Source organism: Miscanthus floridulus, chromosome 16 (genome assembly GCF_019320115.1).
Source record: "Miscanthus floridulus cultivar M001 chromosome 16, ASM1932011v1, whole genome shotgun sequence".
NCBI lineage: Eukaryota > Viridiplantae > Streptophyta > Magnoliopsida > Poales > Poaceae > Miscanthus > Miscanthus floridulus.
Window position 1 is genome coordinate 8927795 of NC_089595.1, and position 22794 is coordinate 8950588.

The 22794-nt window shown below is 40.9% G+C and overlaps 1 protein-coding gene and 1 pseudogene across 1 annotated transcript; both read right to left on the reverse strand.

The window, feature by feature from the left end:
* Positions 1–2086: 2086 nt before the first annotated feature.
* LOC136510134 (ABC transporter D family member 1-like) lies at positions 2087–14782 on the reverse strand. The gene is made up of 25 exons (XM_066504699.1): positions 14288–14782; positions 13888–14176; positions 13183–13407; positions 12232–12429; positions 11605–12059; positions 10683–10818; positions 10528–10606; positions 9860–10098; positions 9450–9754; positions 9252–9357; positions 8994–9158; positions 8381–8480; positions 8189–8297; positions 7346–7436; positions 6085–6209; positions 5838–5987; positions 5677–5749; positions 4672–4852; positions 4414–4572; positions 3614–3760; positions 3317–3523; positions 3031–3185; positions 2886–2938; positions 2711–2789; positions 2087–2562 (listed from the first exon to the last, which is right to left on the reverse strand). The coding sequence occupies exons 1-25, from the start codon at positions 14380–14382 to the stop codon at positions 2476–2478; spliced, it is 4008 nt and encodes a 1335-aa protein (XP_066360796.1). The 5' UTR covers positions 14383–14782; the 3' UTR covers positions 2087–2475.
* Positions 14392–22529, reverse strand: LOC136510232 (probable serine/threonine-protein kinase PBL7; annotated as a pseudogene).
* Positions 22530–22794: the final 265 nt, after the last annotated feature.

The following is a 22794-nucleotide window of genomic DNA, read 5'->3' on the forward strand; positions in this document are numbered from 1 at the left end:
TTATTTCTCATCTCCTATTTGCAGATGATTCCCTCGTACTTATGCACGCAGATAAGAAAAACACAGATTGTCTCATGGATATTCTGAATAAATATTGTGCCAGCTCGGGACAAAAAATCAGTGAGGCGATTGCTTTCGTCACTTAATTGACAGGGTTGCTATGAGAATAAATGGCTGGAAGGAGAAAATTCTAAGCATGGGTGGTAAAGAGATCCTTATAAAATCTATTGCTCAAGCTGTGCCGGTATTTGCGATGATGGTGTTTAAAATTCCTAAAAACATATGCAAAGAAATAACAAGCGCTATTTCGCAGTTCTGGTGGGGTAATGACAATGATCAGAAAAGGATTCATTGGCAACAATGGTTTAAGTTGTGCATGCCGAAAGAAAAAGGAGGGATGGGGTTCAGAGATCTATAGTCCTTCAACTCTGCTATGTTAGCAAAGCAAGTTTGGAGACTTCTTAGTGAACCTGACTCCCTATGTGCGAGAGTTCTTAGGGCGCGCTACTATGCTGATGGCAAACTTTTGAAAGCCAAGATGAAAAGCGGTTGCTCTTATACATGGCAAAGTATTCTGACGGGACTTGAGTGTTTCAAGCAAGGATATATTTGGAGAGTTGGAGATGGCACACAAATTAATATATGGGAGGATAATTGGATTCCATGAAGTCATAATCTGAAGATCTTAACGCCCAGAGGTAATAATATTATTACAACAGTTGATGAGCTTATCAATCCTATTGATTCAACATGGGACGTTGAGCTGGTAAAATCTATTTTCTGGAATGTGGATGTAAACCGGATTCTGCAAATTCCAGTCACACCAGGGAGGGAAGATTTTGTTGCCTGGCACTACAATAGAAATGGCATCTTCTCGGTTAAATCCGCTTATCATGGTGAATGGAAAAGGAGGTTTGGGCAGCGAATGGTGGCCCTCCAAGGGGGCGGTGTGAGCAGCACTGAAGTTTGGAAACGCCTGTGGAAGCTGGACGTGCCAGGAAAGATCAAAATATTTGGTTGGCGAGCGCTTCTTGGGTTGATTCCATGTCGAGCTATTCTAGCCAACAGACACATCTCCAACGTGTCTGGTTGTCCGGTCTGTCAGAATGGCGCGGAAGATATCAGGCATATAATTTTCACATGTGATCGAGCAAGAGCAGTCTGGAGATTGCTAGGAATGTGGGAGAAGAAAGAACAACTTCTGGGTACCGATCGCTCGGGATCCGTCATTCTAGAAGAAAGCATTAGAAGAGGAGAGCAAATTCAAGCACTGGGAGTTGGATTTCCAGAGCTGATCTTGACAGGAGGCTGGTATCTCTGGTGGGAAAGAAGGCAGCGGGTGCATGGGGAAAGCACCCAACGACCATCAAGGTCTGGCCTCTCTATTGCTACTCTCACAAAGAATTATAAATTGGCTGCAAAAAAAAGGGTGTCACAGTTAGACAAGGTTGGCAAAAACCACCGGAAGATGTGGTGATGTTAAATGTTGATGCTTCTTTTGATGAGGATATGGGATGCGGAAGTATGGGTGCCATCATCAGAGATAGCTCAGGCGGAATGGTGGTGGCGTCGCATGGAAGTGGTTGACATTATGGGTGACGAAGGATTCACAGCTAATTCAGGAGCGGTCATATATGATGAATGTCAAGCTATCTAGTTAGGATTCCAGGAGATTTCCATAGAGCACTACAGAAGGGAAACAAACCAAGTGGCTCATGAACTGGCAAGGCGGGCTATGCTTTAGAAAAATGATTGTATTTAGGACGATGATCCCCCTAGCTTTATTGTTGATCTTCTATCAAACGATGTAACAATTCTTGATCAATAAAGCTTTACTGCTTGGTTTGTTAAAAAAACAGAAATGTTTTTTCTAACGAAACTAATAAGAGCTCAAATAGCATTGTAACAGATTATTGTCAATTTGTCATTTACATGCAGATATACAGCCTCTACGCTGCATGCAGCTTAACGTTGAACAATTTCCCAACCACACCTGATTCAATTTCTGATGGCCTGTCATATCGACATGCATATATACATCACAAGACCCCAACCGATAGCACAAATTCATCAGAATGAAGAGCAGTAGCATCCACAATTCCACATTATATTTATTTATTGCCTTGCCTGTCATATACATCTACTACACAGGATCAATATAATGTAATGAACCAATAGGTACAGCTTCTACTAACTCACAACCCTTCTGCTCTGCTATCCAGCTACTATAGGAACTCAAGTCCAAAACGCCTCAAAGCGAACCCCTACCACATACCATGGCTCACAATCACATGCCCCCTCACTTCACTAACAATGCTTTGCTGCTAAACGTGAGGCAGATTCTGACAAGGATATATATATATAGCATCTTCCAACATTGTCTATACACAATGGCAATAATGGGCTAGCTGCTTGCTTTTGTACATGCAGCAGACAGTGCATTTGATGGCATCAACTCCTAATGGGTACCATCATTCACTGCTGGATCGCACATAGCTCCCAGTTCCCTTCGCCATCAATGAGCTTCAGCTCCAAGGCATGGAAAGGTATCAAAGCAGGCCTCTGTAATTGGACAAAAGTTTCAGCAACACGACCAATTCATTTCGGAAAGCAAGTTGTCAATTAATTGACAACAAATTCAGCATCTTTTTTTTTTTTTACGGTTCACCACCATCAGAAATTTTATCGCAGGGATTGTCCAAATGCTTACTTGTGAGGAAGTGATCACAGTTATGCCCATGCTAGTTGCAAGTCTGTACAGATGCTCTTCAACATCAACACTCGTAGCACTGCAATCAAGTACAAATTTAGGACCCACAGTAATTGATAAGGAAAGAGAAAAGGAAATGAAAGAAATCAAAAGAGCATTGTGACAGAACACGTACTTGGTGCACTCATCGAGGATACCAAACTTAGGATGATGGAAAAACAAACGAGCCTGACAAAAGGAAGAGAGTGACTTTCAATTAACTCAATAGCGAAGAAAATGAAAAAGGAACAAATAAAGGTGGTCTGCCAGTTAATACTGACCATCCCAAGCCTCTGTTGTTCTCCTAACGACAGAACATCTTCCCAGTTTGGTGTAGAATCCCACCCTTCTCTTTCTAGAAGATACAGCAGCCGGACATTCTCTAGAATTGTCTTCAGGTGATCATCCAGCAGTACAGAGGCACTAGAATTGCTACCTATATTACCACAGTTTTCCCGTTACCAGGACAAGCAACAATATAACTTCCAATCAACTGGCATGCTCCTAGCTAATCATAATACAAGGTTCTTACTAATTCAACAGAGCTATTTCAAGAGGTGGGCCTACCAGATCTATGTAATGAAAGAACTTTTATCTTCGCTTCCTCCATTGAGAGAGGGTATATGATCTGATCCCGCAGAGTACCCAGGCTGGTATATGGCCGTTGAGGAACATGAAACATCCCTTCTGAGGGCTTGGTAACTCTCCCAGAGAAGGTGGGCCACAGATCCCTGAGCACTCTAAAAATAGAACTCTTTCCACTACCATTGGGACCTTCAGCAAAACAAAAAATGAATCATGACAATATAAGCTCACTGCTGAGCAGAAGATAAAAAAAAGGTTGCCTGCACAAAGACTGAATACCAGTCAGAAGAAGGCTTTTCCCTTGTACCACATTGCACGAGAGTTTTCTAGCCAACAGCTTCTGTGATGGTGTTACAATGTCCACTTCATGAAATGAAATAATTTCTTCTGAGGCTACACTGATGGCATTGTAAGACACCGCAGTATCTGGGCGAACATTGATTTCAAAAGCAAGTTCAGAATAAAAAAACTTTTTTCTCAAACATGCAGGAGAGTTGTGTATCTTTATATTAAAGAGAGAAAAAGGGGAAGAAAGCCCATATAAGGCAACCATTACCTCATCTAGGAAGTAAGAAGAGGTTGCAAAAACTTAACTAATGGCCATATCATTTTTAGCTTTCTCAGGGTGGTTGAAATGAAATTATTAACTTTTCTGCCAGTTCCTAGCATTGAAACAAACCCACAACAGCTGACAAAACCTTAAGAACACTGCACGGTTTTCAGCCCATTGCTATGCAGCATTACTATTAAACTTGGCATGATGAAAAGGTAAAAAACCTTCTATAAGAATATTTTCTTATAGCGAACATGTAGAAAACTCCTAGGAGGTGACAAGCTCAATCATAATAAACATTCTGTACAAAAATGCCAGTAGAGTTTTTAGAGCAAACATTGCGGCAACCTGACATGTCAGCAACAACAGGAATACTTACTACCCTAATATATTATGTTTAGTGTTACACTAATATGCACACATGACAAACCAACTATATAATCATTAATGAAAAATATTGAAATTAGAGAATTTAACATGATTGCTTATTGCTACTGTCTATTAAGTCCTAGCAAACTGAACTTACTTCTTTGAGCGAAGCGTGTAAACTCCTCAAGCTCAAAGATCCGGTTAATCCCACCAGAAAGTTCAAGGAACTTCTTATGTAACTCAAGAATGTCGCCGAAGGCTATGAAGCTCTGTGACACCACTGAAGCCAAGAACCGCAGGGCATGTGCCAACTCTCCTGTTGCACGAGAAGCAAAAGAAAAATGCATTTCAGGATGTTTATAAGATGGGAACTAATATAGTTTGGAAAAATGGTAGAGTTTTGAAGATTAGTAACCTTGAGTTGAGGTTAAAGCTCTGTCTCCCTTGTGCTCCAAAGCATACAACAGACTCAGACCCCACGTTACATTGTGCGGAAGTTGCTTTGTTACAAAATCATCAACAATACCATAAAGCCACTGTTTCCTCAAAAGAATCTTTGAGTGGTTAATTAACTTGACGAATTTAGCCTCAACCATCTGAAATATGAGAAGAATAGATAACAAGCAGAAAAGTTAAGGTCATCTCATTTAACAAAATAAAGGTAGCAGAAGCTATTGGGGGAAAAAAATCTTTAACATGGAAACTGTAAACATAACATGTGCATTGAACTGCAAATACAATGGAAAATTTAGGAAACACAATAACAGTTTTTAAAACACTAAATGATCTCTGCAAGTACCATAGAGATGCATCAGAAAATGGAATTGCTGTTATACATGTATGAGAGGAAAGAGCCTTGTCATGGTCCACATTATACCATCCTATCTATGCCCCCCACCCCCACCCCCCACCGCGCGGCATTTACTCAGCTATTTCAGTTTGTCCAGTTTACCCCTTAACAAGATTTATCTTTTTTGTTTCTCCACGTACAAGTTAAGTTTTAACGTCAATTTTTGGGAGACGTTAATGGTCATCATATTTATGTTAAAAAATATTTTACGATTTTTTATCATTATGTTTCTTACAATTTTGTATCTCTAGTGTTAATTTATTATTAAATGTCCTAACCTATCAAAATAATGATGAAAAAATTATGATATATTTTTTTAATACATAAATTATGATGTCATCTCTCATCTCGCAAATCAGGCTCAACTAGTACGCAGAGAAACAAAATAAAAAATCTTGTTAGGTGGTAAATTGGACCAACTTAAATGGTTGGGGAGCAAATCAAACCAAACATTGGTTTAGAGGGTTAACTGGACATAGGCCAAACTTGAGGGGAGTAATTTGGACTTTTTCCTAAACAATTCTCATTGTATGAACTTGGGCATTATCCATTTAGCATGATGGAACTCACCGCCTTTTCTCTTGAACCACCACCAAAGAAAGCAATTGATTCAGCATGTGTCCGCAGTCTCGAGTGCATGAACCTTATAAAAGTTCACCAGATTAACATCTAGAATCTTTAAATGGCATGAAAAGCTCTACTAAGACACAACAACATATGCAGTATTTTACCTGAATGTTCCTTCAAGTTCTTGTTCTTGGCCTGAGAGACGACCAAAGTCAGGGGATATAGCTCTCAGAAAGCCCAAACCCAGTAACATGTAAGCATACAGTATAGCAACTCCTCTTCGTCCAGATAAGAGCTTCATTCTCCATGTAAACCTGGTGAATTCAGCTGCAATTAGCACAATGAATTCTAGGATTCTAACCGAAACTCAAACCAAGTTCATGATTAGCAGTAGGTACAAGGATAACTCACCAAAGAATGTCAACTAGCGGTTTTACCATTCCAGTAACTAGGCCGGCAAGGTCAGTGGTCAACTTGTCTACATCAAGTGTTAATCTTTGGTCTGCATCAATACTTTTACCTGACATGTTGAATACCTGAAATCATACACCATTATAACTTATTAGCTTCAGTCACCCACAGTATTACCGTCGTGTGATATGCAATCTTATTCTCACAGCCAGAACCCCAGCACAACAAGATAATACTAGGCATGGACACATTTAGGAAAAACACCAAAATATCATTTGACCAAAACTCAGTCCCAATCACAATAAAGCGATGTAATTTGACAGAATATACTCGTGTTCTGGTTGCATAATGTACACTGAATATTAGAGGCCAACAACAGAAAGGTTATCTTTGCTCCTAGAAGTGTCATGCAACTTTCTCAAGGCTTGTTACTTCTTTCTTCCTGTCCATCCCAACCCTAACGCAGTTGTCACCTTTGGCAACTAGCCAACGACTAATGCCACCATAAGACAGCTTGATGGTTTGGCCATCTCCCAGTATCTTCATTTTTTACATAGTAGGAACAAATAAATGCATTGGAATCAGGACATGGGGTCAAGTCCCAGATCAAACTGTCAGACATATTTCCCTGCCATCTTTTTTCCTCCCGTTACCTGCACCCTACTTTTTCCAGCGTGGGCCAACACAACGTTGATGTGCCTGCTGGAGTGCTGGAGCCACAAGCATCTTATCCCATAATGCAGAGTGGAGCATTCATATTACAACTTCTAAAGCATTTTGAGAATTGCGTTAAAAAAAAAGCATTTTGAGAAGGTAAAGTTTCCAAATTTGGAGTATTTCTATTTATTGTTTAGCCAAAAGGAGCACTTCTTAAATGTGTACTTTTCAATACTGGGTACATTTCAGTAGAAATCTCAAGCACTTGGCTACCTTGCCATTGAAAACCCATGAATCAAATTTCAAACTGCTGGCTCCGTAAGCCATACCCGTACAATTACTCAGTAGGCTAGTTTGATCAAATAAGCATGCCTAACAACCCCAGCATTTCATTCTGAACAAAAGTCTCCAACTCTCCACTAGTACAGACTGTGTAGATAAATAAATGACGTATCAAAATGAATATCAGAACAGCTGCCACACCACCTACAGAGTATTTTGGTACCATAACTAGTATATAGAGAAGCAATAATGTATGGCAGGTTAACCAAAAAAGGAAAATAAAGCAATAATGTGTTTGCGTTTTTTTTGCTTGAGGATATACCTTGTAGAATGCATTTCTTTTCAAGTAATATCGAAGCAAATGATTGGTCATGCGAATTCGCCATCCAAGGGCAAGTTTTGCAGTAAGGGTCCTGCACAGATACATATTATTTGAGACCTGGAAATTAAACATGTACAGAAGTGACCTTAAATCCCCCCAAGCTTAAACTTGCATGCCCCCAAAAATGTATTTCAAAGCCTACATTAAATACTCCCCACTAAAGAAAACTTTGATCGTATAGTTTGTTTACTGAAATGTGATGAATCAGTGATAATTTATTACAAGTCACTGGCTAGAACACTGCATGTGCTTCGTTTGAAATCTACGATGATTATTTATTACTCACTGTTATGTGAACAATTGGGAATGGGTGACCGAAGTTAGGGTGATCACATTGGCCAGCTGACTGGGGGGCTCTCCCATGCCATTAGTCAACATTCTGAGGCTGGTTGGAGAAAGAGGGACTAGAGAATTTCTTCGATATGCAAGCACAGGACTCCCAATTAGATGGAAACTAAGTAACTAACCACCTGATATGCATGCACTAATCAACCAAGGTGATGTGCATGCAATTAACACCAAAATCCGATACATGGCAAATAATGCAACTTCCTTATATTAAGATAACGTGATAATGATCCAAATAATCAACAACTTCCTACCCTTATCTATTCCTATGGGAGGTGCTGCCATCTTGCTGCATTTCAAGCTATGTCTCTTGGTGCTTGCAGCTAAATGGCTGATGCCCCACATGCACTAATGCTGCAGCAACAAGCCCTGTGGCCTCCATGTGTAACAATTACCCAGCGATAAATCTCTTAATATAGAGTTAACCATAATTACCTAAGAGATGGTGCCACAAAAGAATTTGCACCACTTTGTAGAATACTGACACCAATCAAGCGAATAAAGGCAGCTTTGTCCTGTTCCAAGACAAACTTCACAGTTGTCCCTGGTAAGATTTGAAGTATCATATGAGAATTACACTTGCAGCTTTTCTAACAATGGAAGATATCAAAGGGTTAAAACAAGAACCATTCAACGAAGCAATACGATCAGAGATCCATGTACGAGAGAAAACAAGAACAGCAACAGCAAGCAACTGCCCGCCTTGTTTATCAAATAGTCTAGGAACCTGGGGAACAAAGTAAATGAGAATAGAATAAGAATTTCAAATTGTATCAGCACAGGGGACAAAGTTCCTAGAGATAGTTTAGGGTACTTCATCAGATCTATGTGCGCAACCTTCTTTTTTCTAATAGTTACTGAGTTTGTAGTACATTAATTGATTAGTATACTCGAAAGGTTATTAATTATTATAGCATATATAGCTTTTGTTCAAACAGAGAGCAACTTGTTACCAACAAGCAAAGTTATCTGAATTCTACAGTGAAGGCTGAACACGAATCATTAAAGGGCGTACCCAGTGCAGAGAGCTCCCGCTCTGTGCGGGGTCTGGGGAAGGGTGTCAGTGGCAAGCCTTACCCTCGCCTGTGCAATGCGAGGAGACCGTGACTCGAACCCGGGACCTTCCGGTCACAGGCGGTAAGACTCTACCGCTTGCACCAGGCCCGCCCTTCCTGAACACGAATCATTGGGAAACACAAATCTAAAGAGGAATTGTGAAGCATAAAGGAGAAGAACATACTAGTATTTTTAGCATTGCAGCTACTCTGAGAGGCAAAGGTCTTGGGTGACATCGTAAATGTGGAATTCGAGATGTCCGTGCTGCATGTTCTATTTCCACCTTAGGGGAAGTTGCTATAACCTCTGTACAGTATGAATGATCCTTGGACCCCAATGAAGCATTGCTCTGGTAAGGAAGCCCCATAAAACAGCAGCATAAGAAAAGCTGTTAATAATGATGGAAATTGGAACAGAAATTCAGAAGACCAGAATCATATACCTTTGCCCTGCTCATAAAAGCCCTTTGAACAGTCAGTGCGTCAGATTTACGATCAGTTTCTGATGATGAAAAATCAGATTCTTCGGTGGAAAAGGATGAGTCATCCCTGCAAAATTAGGTGTGTTACTAATTTCTAGTGAATTAATTTTTGGAAGAACAAACGTTTGACAATTTATCTCAAGGGCTATAAGTTTTAACCTTCTATGCTGGACATTCCAACCTCCTTCACCGTCCAAGGATAGAACAATATCATGAAATGCAACTAAAGCTGGTCGATGAGATATTGTTATGCAGGATGTACCCATAGCTCGAACCTTTTTGCAAAAACGTTCTTCCATATCAGTTGTCACAGCACTAGTGCACTCATCAAGAATGGCAAACTTTGGCTTATGGTAGAATAACCTGGCCATTCCCAATCTTTGCTGCTCGCCGAGGGACAGCTCATCACCCCAGTTAACTTCCTTATCAAGAGGATAGCGTTCAAGCAAATATTCCAGGTCAACCTGCAAAAGGAGCATGGTTAAAAATTCCAGTAGGTTCATATACTCAAAAGTTGTAGTTCAAGAAGCCACAATATCCAATGTAAAACGCAACTTGAATAGCATTACATTCTTTAGAAGGTCCACCATTCCATCATAGGTAAGTGGTTCAATCTCCTGATCTGCCGTAAGAGGATAGATTAGCTGTTCACGTAGAGTTCCAACAGCTGTGTATGGTCTTTGCGGAACATAAAAGATCTCCTTATTTAGATCTGAACCAACACCAGGTTTAACAATGTGGCCAGATACAAGTGGCCATAGACCCCCAAGGACCCGAAAAAGGGAGCTTTTTCCGCTACCATTGGGACCTGGAAGGAGTGTAAATCCATAAAATTGTTAGCACAGTGGGACATAAGATTTTCAAACAGATATTTTGTGCAAAGATGTATACATATTGAGAGTTTGAGATCGTAACAAGACATAAAAAAAGAATCTAAGGTCAAAGAATACGCGCAAGACATTTTAACACTATCCTCCAAGAGGGTGCAAGACATGTAAAGACTTCCATCACATCATATCCAACATTGCTACTTCATTATCACACAATCAAATAGCTGTAGATGATCCCCAAATGGTCTACAACATGTTAAATAGAAATGAACATCAAGCTAAGGATACATAGTTGCATAAATTTGCATATCAGCCCATAAGTCCATTCAAGTTTCATCACAGAAACCAACGTGATAGTTAAGTCGCAAGTCTAAATTCAGAATAGCAAATGCTTTATAGAAGATTACCAGTGATCAAAAGATTAGAACCAGTTTCTACCCGGAGAGTCAAATCATCAACCAAAACATTACCTGCAGGTGTGACTACCTGCAACCATTTGACATCAGAAGTAGGAAATACATAGCAAATAAAAATGAATATAACTCAACCGGCATGTTATTACCTTAACATCTGAAAATTCTATATGGTTTGCTTCACTGACATAATTTCCAGGAGAATTGTGATTCAGTGATCTATCACGAACCCCAGACAGCTCACGTGAAACATCCAATAACTCACAAATCCGGTCTGCATAGCCACTGTGAAATTACATTGAAAGTCCATACGCATCACAATCATGACGGTGCAAAGTTTAAAACTCAAAAGCAGATGAGCAGAAAATGCATCCGGAACACAAAAGGAGCACAGGACTCCACCAAAGTATTCCAAAGAAAATCAAAGTTACAATGTCTTTTGCATGTAAGTCAACATTCTCCAGCTGTACTATGCCTAAAGTATGGTTCCTACCAAAACAAACATAAATCAAGTATGGTTCCTACCAAAACAATCATAAATCTGTGATGGACATCAGTGCAAAACTTTAATGACATGGCAATTCTCATATACTAGAATGTAGAAAAGGCACCTAACACAGCATGCAACAGGTCAAACTCAAATCATATAGAAAATAATGTCATAAGTGGCAGGATTTGAAAACTAAAAGTGCAGGTTGGTAACATATCAGGGAGAGGATGTTAATGATTTCCAGTCTCCGTAAAAGCACTACACAAAGTGGCAAAATGTGTCTTCTTCTTGGAACAATATTAAACCATCAAACAACAAAAAATAGAAGTGAGATTCTTCCTTCTTCATAAAAAACGGATTGTAGCACTAAAATGGTTCCATGAAATAAAGTTATTCTCAGTCTGCATTTGTCAGAAATAATGGAACAAGAAGTGTCACATTGCCAATTGCATGGGCACAAAACAAAATCAAACTTAATTGGATGACATGCAGCATAATCCAGTAACTTTTCAAGCAAAGTGTCACCTTCAACAATTCAGAACTATAGGGTAGCAATTTCTAAAATAGGTGGAGAACTGTACCTCAGGATATTTAAACGTCGTGTGCTGATAGAAAGGATCCCAAGAGACTGAAACAGTGAAATGATCACGCTTGTGTGATATCGAAGATTGCTCAACATTTCAGCCCTTCCAAGGGTAGATGAATCAGGTCTAAGGTTGCCAGAGAAGAAAGGTTCTATAATAAGGACAACTGCCACAGTGGCACCAAAATACTTCAGAAAGAAATCTTGAATCATGCCAAACCACCAGTTTTCATGACGCACAAGATTCAGGTGCTCAACAAGAGCCTCAAACCGCTGCATAATATGAGATGCTTCTCTGTTCTCACCACCATAAAATGCCACACTCTCAGCATGTGTTCTTAATCGTGAATGAAGTTGACGATAGTCTCCTTCTAGTTGCTGTTCCGTAGATTTCAGCTTCCCAAAAGCAGGAGAAAAGTTCCTTAATACCCCACCGGCAACTAGCACATATGCCTGAAAGCATTTACATACTATTAGTACCTAGCAGTTACTGGGCGAGAAACTTGTTGTCGTGATACATTATAAAAGCACTAACGAAACAGCTTCGATAGAGGTATCATGGGCTATCGCATATTATATGTGTGAATGAAGTATCACTGCTGAAATTTTGTAACAAGAATTTTACCACAATCCAGAACACGTATTTTGGACTAGCATAAGAACAGAGACGCCAGGTGTATATTAACCCTTCTGCAACTGCAGCCAGATCATCCTGTACAAGTTCACTTAGTTCAGAAGAGAACTTTGGGATATCACTAGCAATCCTTTGCTCCGGATTTGATATCCGATGATCCACATGTGAGATCTTGTAGTAAACCATATTCTGTAGCAAACAAGAGTGCGGGATGTCTTGTTAAGATTATACTTAAAAAGGAGAACCATTAAATTAATGAAAAAAAGTTAACCTCCACACTGTGCTAAAAGTGAAAGCATGAGTTTAAGCAACTGCATTCTCATAATAAGACATGTAGGAGAAGGAAACAATCTAGCTGCTAAGACTGAAAACAACATAAACTTCAGAGCCTTACTGAGAAATTAATGCTGGCACGTACTAAAATAGTGGTGGGCAAATTCAACTAGCATAAAGAAAATGAGGACACTATAAAGAGTGGGAGCAAAAATTACTGGCAAACAGCATGCTGATTCCAGTTAGGAAAAATAGTATGCACGTTTGTTCACAAAACCAATCTCATACTGTAATTGACTATCATAGAAATGGAATTAATCTTAAATAAATCTAGCAGAAGAGTAGGCGACAAAACAGAATCCCCTGCCTGCTGTATTTTATGGTTTTTTTTTCTACTATATAAACAGCTTTAGTGTTTTATCGCATGTAAACCTTTGCTGCAATGGTTACTTGTAGTCTTATAAATGGTCACTATCTATAACATAATACCAACAAGAACCAAATTAGTGCACTGGTAGATACAAACTTAGGAAATAACTTTTCTTGGAGTTTAATTTTACAATGCTCTTCATGGTATCATTCTGAGGAAATGACGCAATTAAGAACTGTGTGCGCTAGGAAGGAAGACAAAATGAAATTGAGGCAAAAGCAAAACCACAACAGATGTACCTCAAAGTAATCAGCATGGGCAATATCTGTGAAAATTTTCTTGAAACGCAAACTTAAAGAGCCTGTTAAGTATTTTGAGGTCTGATACAATGTGGATTGGAGGAAACATAACATAAGATTTTCTATGATCAAGCGTGTAAATGTTGGGACGCGCCGAAGAAATGCTGCTTTAAACAAAAAACCTTGAACTCTTGCTAATCTATGCCCCACAGCTGTGCGTAGCACCTGCAGAAAAGCATAAGGCAGTGAGGATAATGTTTCTAGATCATAGTATAGTAGCTTCAAATACAGTTTAAACACCCCCCCCCCCCCCAAGGTAGTTTGATGACAATAATAAAAAACTGAAGTTTGTAGCGACGGTAGTATCATTTTATTAAACCATCAGTATACATTTTTAGGCCTTCAAAATTTAGCCGGTGAAACATATGATACTGCACTAGACTTAAATTGTTTGTTTCTGTTTCTTTTCACTATTTTTTTGCTAACTTTCTTCATAAGCATAGGATTATTAAACTCCTTGCCTCGTTAAGAAATTACAACGAATACAGTGTACAATTCACTAATGCTTCCTTTATATGATAGCAGTAGTAGGCCAATAGCAACACTGGGACCACTTGTGTGTACAGTATGTAAGAGCGAAAAGCTCCAAAAAAAGTTGAAATCTCTGAAACAAGTACATTACTCAGAGAAAATGGCAGAACCTACCGCTGTTAATACCAAGCCGAGAAGGTAGCGCGTGCCACTGGGACCAATCTTCTTGAGTAGGATAGCAGCGAGGAAATGCAGAGATTTGAGGCCACTCCTTTTCTGCTTTCCTGCAGCCAATCCACCGCCGGCACCGTTCTGGCTCAACCCGTCCCCATTCGCGGCCAATGCACCGGCTTCGCCGCCGCGATTCGCCTCCGGACGCCTCCTCCGCCGGCTCTGGCTCGAGCGGGCGTACGCCAGAGCTCCGCCGGCAAGCACCGCGCCGGAGACGACGGCGAGCGTCCTCCTGGTTGGTGGCGCACAAGTGAGGACGGTGAGGAATGCAATTGGCAAGAACGGCGAGAGAAAGTTAAAAGAGGGAACTTGGCGAGTGAGTGAGTGATCCGAGCCGACCGACCTCCTGGAAGCGAGAAGCCCCCGGCCGCGGTCCGTCAGCTGCAGCAGCTGCAGAGACGGCATGGCGCCGCCGCCGCGAGATGGCCACCCCGACATGGCGAGATCTCACCTCACGTGCGGCGACAGGCGGGCGGGCGCGGCATCACGGTGTCCCTCCCGTCGCCGCGGTGCATGGCGGCACCCGAACCGGAGACCGTGAAAAAAAGTGGATTTTTCTAAGGCCCGGTCAGGTGAGTAGGCAGGCGCCGGCGCGGCGCACCGGCAGGAGGGCTGAAGGAACCGGGCGAATCTTGCGGCGGCGGGGACAGTGGGCGGAGGCGGGTGAGAGCGGTGGGTGGAATCAATCTCGGTGGAGCGGAGGCGGCCGGAGAGATCGCCCGGCGGCGACGCGGGGGGCGAGGAAGAGGAGCAGCAGTAGAAGGAACGGTTGATGTGATGATGAGATTTAAGAGAGAGAAAGGGACAAGCAGTGCAGTACAGTGCTGTAGAGAGAGAGAGGGAGAAGGGGGCTCACAGACAGATACAGCGCAGCAGAGAGAGAGACTGGTATAGAGAGAGAGAGAAAGAGAATCCTGAATCTTGCTGAATCCACACAACTTTTGTGCAAAATCATCCTGTGGTTCTTCGTATTCTAAAATTGTATGTGTGCTGAATGAACCTCTTGCATTCTACAAGGAAAAAAACAGTTCATTTGTGCTCCCTTTACTTGGAATGAAATGGATGCGCACAAAATTTTGTTTTTTTATTCCCTTGAATGAAAAGTGAAAAAAAGATATAAAAAAGTCTTTCCTCAAACAAACCATGTGAGAGTGGGAAATCTTATTCCCCACCAGGCCACCCTAACGTCAACCACCAGCTAATGCTCTGATGTAGACAAACCATCAGGACCAGATCTTTTCATGTCTGCAGTAAGGCTTCACTTTCTTTCACGAGTCTCACCAAAAGACCTGATAAAAATTTTCGCGTGAAGAAGCATTTTGCTGTTTTAACGTGAAATTATAATGGAACAGAAATGGTAAAGGGTCTTAGGTAAAAAAAAATTCGAAAAAGTTGCTTAATACTCACTCTGAAAATAAGTATTTTTCTAAGATTTAAAATTTATCCTATAGAACATTGTCTCCTAATGCGGAAGCTAATCATGGTGAAATGTGAATACAAACGATAACTGCTAAATCCAAGAGATATTTTCTAGGAAAGAAACGGAGACGATGATCCATGCGTCTTTTGCCAACATCTTTAATCTACCCCAAATTTGAAGCACAATGATAGATGTAAACACTCCTTGTACACATCTGCTGCATTTTTTTTTAAATAAAAGTAGTAAAATCAAGGTAAGAGAACATGAGGTAACCTATTCTGAGAATGACATGGTAAGCATTTAAATGGTACATAGTAATTCACGGTAAGATTCTCTTAATAATCTTAATTAAAAAATGTTGAATGTTAAAAGAAGTAGAGAACCAGGCGTTATGAAACAGATGGAGCATGCATATTTTTGTAATAATGCTAAACAAGAACATTGGAAGGACTGGGATGGAAAGTGTACACCGTGGTTGTTAGTTAGTTGTGGCGTCATTTTTTGAAAGGATGGGTTTCCCTTTCTTCGGCTTCTAAGCATTATTCAATGCTGTTGGACCGTTAAGTTGAGGAGCTTACACTCCACGGCAAGCCTGCTGAGCTTGGCTGAGCTGAACTGAACTGACCCGGTCAGATCTTTGCACTTGCACAACGTATTGGGCACTTCAGACACACACTTCGTTCTCTACAAGTAATAATAAACAAACTAGGAAAGGATGCAAGCCAACTTAACCGTTTTGTGTGTTCTCTAGAAGCATGCAGTTAATTTGTGGCTTGTGGTTAAAACGAAGTAACACAGGGCATATAGTATATAATAATGCTGATTCATCTTATGATTTTGTTGCACAATTATCTTATCTTATCACACGATTGACCGGGGAAAATAAAGAGGTTGTGAATTATTTAGCGAGAATGCTTCTTTCAGGCTGTGTTTGCACGTGACGCGGATGTGGGCTTGACCGGTGGTTTTATTTATTGCCTCAACCTTCGATTACAAGCTGTAGTATCTGAACTCACGCACCAACTCACACCACACGCACGCATCCTAACACACTGGTTGATGGGTGGTGGTCGTATCTCTCATGAAGTCACGTCGTCCTATGTCTTGTCTTCCTCCGCCCTACTTGGCTCTCTTTTTCCTTTAGAAAAAAAAGAAATAATTCATGGCTGCCAAGGTCTCCAAGGATTCGAGCAGAGCGACATCCGGCAGCTCAAGAAAGGTTAGTGGTTAAGGTTTTAGGTTCAATAATGATACCCTCAGAGCATCCGTCCTTCTGGACGGGGACCGGCCCGCTTGCCCTACGTCGTGCGCCTCCCGCCCGGACTAGCGCCGTCCGCCCGTGGTTGCGTGCCCATCCGCCTGCTGCGGCTACTGCCGAGGCTCGTGCCACTGATGGGCTTCGCATCGGTGACCTCCGCTTCACTCTGTGGCATCGAACTCCGCATCGGCGTAAAGCTCCGTGTCGATGAGCCTTTTGCAACCGTATGTTTCACCCGTTTCATCTGTATGTTTCATGTGTTTTATCTGTATGTTTCATGTGTTTCATCTTGATGTTGCAAAAGGATCTGATGTCGCATATGTTGCAATGGCTATACACGTATGTTTCAAGTATATGTTCCACATGTTTCATATGTTTTAGACGTATGTTGCAAATGTGGTTCCAAATATTTCAGCTGTTTCAGACCCATGTTTTATATGTTTCATTTGGATGTTGCAATGACTAGACAGGTATGTTTCAAGAATATATTAATTGCATATGTTGCAACGGTCGGACGGATGATGCAGAGGAGATGAGACGTTAGGACGCGGGAAGGGGCGCTACCAAGACAGAGCGCATCGGGGATGGCGCCGCAGCGAGGGGAGGAGCGCGGCGTGGTGGGGGAAGGAGCGCGGCGCGGCGGGGGAGAAGCGAGGCGTGGACGGGGAAGGAGCGCGGCGGGCTTGACGCTAGGGCGCAGCCAAGATGGGATTGAGTCGCGGGTGGTCAGACACGGTGGCTGGTGCGGGATGGGTCACGGGCGGCCAGACGTGATTCGCTGGTGTGGGATCTGATGCGAGTGCGGGGGGCGTCCAATGCGACGCGGGTGTAGGTGTCGGAGCTACGTCTAGACACGGGCCTGGGGCCGGACGTCCGGGCGCTAACCCTGCTCTTTTAGGTTTTATAGGACAAAGGTTGTGGTGTTCTTCGATTGTAAAGGGGTCTTTAAGGAGGCCAGCAGAGCATCAATGATAGTAGTCGAGACGATAGTGCCATAGTGGGGGTGGGGGCATGACACCCCACCCATCAGAATAGTGAGAGAGGGCAGTTAAGTGGTGTAGGTGATGAGTACGCTAGTTTGATAGGGAGAAGAAGGATGCTATGATTAGGGCCAACGACGGAGGCAACAGGAGCGAGCAACATCCTGCGTCCGACGGTGATGGCACTCACTACGGGAATCAGGAGGTTTGCCGAGTGCCAGGGGCACTCGACAAAGCCTAAAAAACCCTCGGCAAAGGGTTTGCCGAGTGTCGACACTCGGCAAACGACACTCGGCGAATTTTAGTCGACAAACAGACTTTGCCGTGTGTTTTTTGTCGGGCACTCGGCAAAGACTTCGCCGAGTGCCGAAAAAACACTCAGCAAAGATTTACACTCGGCAAAATAAAAATGCGAAAAAACCAAAAATAATAGCAAAAAAACCCGAATTTTTTTTTCTGGGGAGGCCACCACCGGCCAGCGCGCGCCCGCCTCCATCGAAGTCGCTGCATTTTTTGAACAAAATCCACGGCTAACGCGGCCGGCGGGATGCTGCTCTACCACTACACTACACTATCACTTGTGTCTAGATTCCGTTATCTATCCTCATATATTATACTAAATCGAGAGTAAATTGCTTGTTTAAGGCCCTAAACGAATTCAAATCAAAAAGTGGTCAACTACAAAGTTTCATAACTTTTCGAGATCTACAATTTTCATTTAGGAAGTTTTTCCATTCGAGGTCGTTTGAAAAATTCGAATTTCAAATTTAAGAGATTCAAACGTAGTTTTGCATGATAAGATGATTTCAAATCAAAAAGTTATCAACTACATAGTTTCATAACTTTTGGAGATCTACAATTTTTATTTAGGAAGTTTTTCCATCCGAGGTCTTTTGAAAAATTCAAATTTTAAAATTTTCAAATTCAAACGTTGTTTTTGCATGACAAAATGATTTCAAATCAAAATGTTGCCAACTACAAAATTTCATAACTTCTCAAGATCTACAAAGTTTATTTTGATCATTTGTTCATCCGACATAGTGGTAGTAACATTGTTCATAAATCTTATATATCTCTCTTCTACTCTGATGAAACTAATATGAGAGATATGAGATATAGATTTTATGAACAACGTTATTGTCGCTTTGTCAAATGAAGAAATGACCAAAATAAACTTTATAGATCTTAAGAAGTTAAACAACTTTGTAGTTGAAAAGTTTTTCATTTGAATTCATTTAGGGCCTCAAAAATTAATTCAAAAAACTGATTTGCGGAGGGCCAAAAAAAATACACACGACAAAATGCCTCTTTGCCGAGTGCCAAAACAAAGACACTTGGCAAACTCTATCTTTGCCGAGTGTCAGAAAAAAGACACTCGGCAAACTTAGAGTAAATTGCTTGTTTGAGGCCCTAAATGAATTCAAATCAAAAAGTGGTCAACTACAAAGTTTCATAACTTTTTGATATCTACAATTTTCATTTAGTAAGTTTTTTCATCCGAGGTCGTTTGAAAAATTCGAATTTCAAATTTGAGAGATTCAAACGTAGTTTTGCATGATAAGATGATTTCAAATCAAAAAGTTGTCAACTACATAGTTTCATAACTTTTGGAGATCTACAATTTTCATTTAGGAAGTTTTTCCATCCGAGGTCTTTTGAAAAATTCAAATTTTAAAATTTTCAAATTCAAACGTCGTTTTTGCATGACAAGATTTCAAATCAAAATGTTGCCAACTACAAAATTTCATAACTTCTCAAGATCTACAAAGTTTATTTTGTTCATTTGTTCATCCGACATAGTGGTACTAACATTGTTTACAAATCTTATATATCTCTCTTCTACTTTCATAAAACTAATATGAGAGATATGAGAGATGTAGATTTTATGAACAACGTTATTGTTGCTTTGTCAAATGAAGAAATAACAAAAATAAACTTTGTAGATCTTGAGAAGTTATACAACTTTGTAGTTGAAAAGTTTTTCATTTGAATTCATTTAGGGCCTCAAAAATTGATTCGAAAAACTGATTTGCCGAGGGCCAAAAAAATGCACACGGCAAAATGCCTCTTTGCCGAGTGCCAAAACAAAGGCACTCGGCAAACTCCATCTTTGCCGAGTGTCAGAAAAAAGATACTCGGCAAAGACGCATTTTGCCGTGTGCCGAAAAAAACACTCGGCAAAATACATCTTTGCCGAGTGCCAGAAAAAAGGCACTCGGCAAAGACGAATTTTGTCGAGTGTTTTTTTTACCGAGTGTATTTTATTTGGCACTCGGCAAAGACCGTCTTTGCCGAGTGCCCGATAAAATACACTCGGCAAAGCCTCCGGCACTCGGCAAATTTTGCTTCTCCCGTAGTGACTACAGGGTGAGGGTGGTGATGCCGGGGTTGGTTTGGTCAATGTGCCGACGATGTGGACCTCGTCCTTCTCAGTTGAGTAGATATATAGGGAAAAAAGTCAAAATGAAAATGTTGGTTTAAGTCTTCCCTAGTTTAGAGCGGCACGCCCAAATCTCAAATCATGTGCGTGCAAAATTAATCATAGCCCTTTATTTCAATTGTTTGTTAGATAAGCTATAGCACAGGTATGTGCACGCTGCGCAGTGGGTGCCTATGTCTTCAGCCACCAACCGAAAATTAATGCCTCTCAGTCTCAAGCGGTCAAGCGCAAATGCAAGCAGCTGCATTATTCCAAAATCATGCTGCTATATTATATTATTGTATAGTTAGCTTCAACTGTCGAGCATAAGTTTAGGCGGACCAGCAGTTCGCTCAACCATTCTCCCTAGAGACCCATATGGGGTGCATCAGTTGTTTCTTATTACATACAAGCACTTAAAAGCCAAAATGAATGGGGCTTTCAACCTTAAGTCAATCACCACAGGACTAAAAATAAACCAATTAAACTGAAATCCTATTGCTAAACCATTCTCCCTGGCATGTCTTGCGAAGGTTTCCATCGATCAGGTGGCTGCATTCACCACATAGGATGCACACACATCCTCCTCCATTTGCAGTAGTGAGTAGTGGACCTCAATCCACTGAATTATCCCTGAAAATCACCTACATGCATAATGTACCTTAGCTTTATAAAAAAATTATATCCTTTTGACACAAGCATATATAGCGCCCAACAAAAGCCTCCCCTGCCAAGATTGGTTCTTGGCGTGGAGTAGGAAAACCGTAATTTTTGAACAAGAATTGACTTTCTCCATGCGCATTTGATTTTCTTTATTTAGTGTCCATGGAATTTCTAAATAATGATATGGCCAAATAAAATTCATCAAACATTCCAATTGAAAAGAAAACAAGAACATTTGTGTCGTTGATTTCTTACCTTGTGTAGATGTCATAGCACTATGTGTCATGTCTCGTTTTGTGAGGAAGAAGTCGTGACTGATTCTTCGGTTTTTTTTTTTTTTGGTTTCATTCAGCCTACTTATGATATCCTCAATGTTAGGCCTTTGCATTCGTTCAGAACGGACACATTCTTGTGCTATTTCAATGCATCTCTTCACTTGACGGCATTCATATTTTGGTGATGTACAACCTGGTATTGCCTAATGTATCCTTTTTCTCCAGTTTTCTTGTACCTACAAGATCGATCCATAAAGAAAGTGTATCATTTAGTATCGAAATATGTCAGGCATAACAAACTACTATTGCTCGAGGTTTGTATATATATCTTTGGGATCCTGAGATAAGGGGCCTAACTTACATGATCAATAAATCCTTGGGAACCCATTTCAACTGACTTGCGATAGCCTTTAGGTCCAGCAATTATCTCTATCATCACAACACCCAAGCTGAATATGTCAAACTTATCGGAGAAAAAGTAGCAATCGACGTGTTGGGGAGGACAATATCCACTGCACGACATCATAAATTGTAGATGCAAGAGTGTTAGGAAACATGATTTAGTTGATTTATAAAATAGGGTCCAGAGAGGCATTAAGTTACATTGTTCCTAAAAAGCTTGATGTGACTCGAGTCTGATTGTTAGAGACAAGCTTCGATAAACCAAAATCTGCAAGTTTTGGCACCATATCCTTATCGAGTAATATATTGCCAGGTTTTAGATCTAAGTGGAACATAGGATTTTTCCAATCCTTCGTGAAGGTAATTCAAACCCTCACAAGTCCCCTTAATAATTTTATAGCATGTCTGCCAGTCGCAGTCCATGGGATTCATCTACAGAAACAGAGAGAGATGGACAAAATGTAATGGTAAGAAATATTGCCAATATATATTATACATATTTATATAGGACCACAATCATCTCACCGTCAAGGTGCCCTTGTAAACTTCCATTATGCATATAGTCAAAGCAGAGAGCTCTATAGATTTTATCAGCTAGAACAGACCTTCCTTCATACTCTACGCATACACGCTTTATTTCATCAGAAATGCTGTACAACACACATGTGTTTTAGCATAAAAAAACACATGGATTTTCTTTCTCTCTCTTTTCAACTGTGGGCAGTTGTGGTCCGTCAGTCTGCTGCGTCGCGTCTGCTGCGGTCGCGTTGTGGTCCGTCAGTCTGCTGCGTCGCGTCTGCTGTGGTCGTGGCCCCTCGCTCCGATCAGACCTGGACGCAATTTGTCCTCTTATCCTTGCATAGAAAAAAAAAAATTGTTTCATGTGATATGTGGATCTGTGGATCTGTGATCTTGTGATTTGTGATTGTTTGGAGGTAGAAGAAGGCTGGAGGTAGAAGAATGCTGGAGGTAAAAAGAGGATGGGGGTTATTGGATCTTAATTCTATGGTGTAAAAAAATCGTGTGTTGAAACTACATAAAACATATGATTGTTGGGTAGACAGACTCGTAGTAGCCAAGTAGCTGTACAATATTAGGATGGTCTGAGTCTCCTAAGGTTCTCGAACTCCTTCATGAAGTCCTTTTCATAGTCGAGGTATTGTGACATTGAATGAAGCAGTTTCACGGCGACCTCTTTGCCCTCTATTTCACCCTAATCAACATCACAACATTTGGCATTATTGTATTAGCAAAATAGAAGTTTATTACATCCAAGTATGCTTATTACATCACAACAGATTAGAGTTGCACACCCTACCTGCCCGGCATGCGTTTGCTATAATAAATTACAGAAAATGCAACTACATAATCAATAAATCACTACAGGAGGCGGCTTCTTTGCCGAGTGCCTCAGGCACTCGGCAAATGCCGAT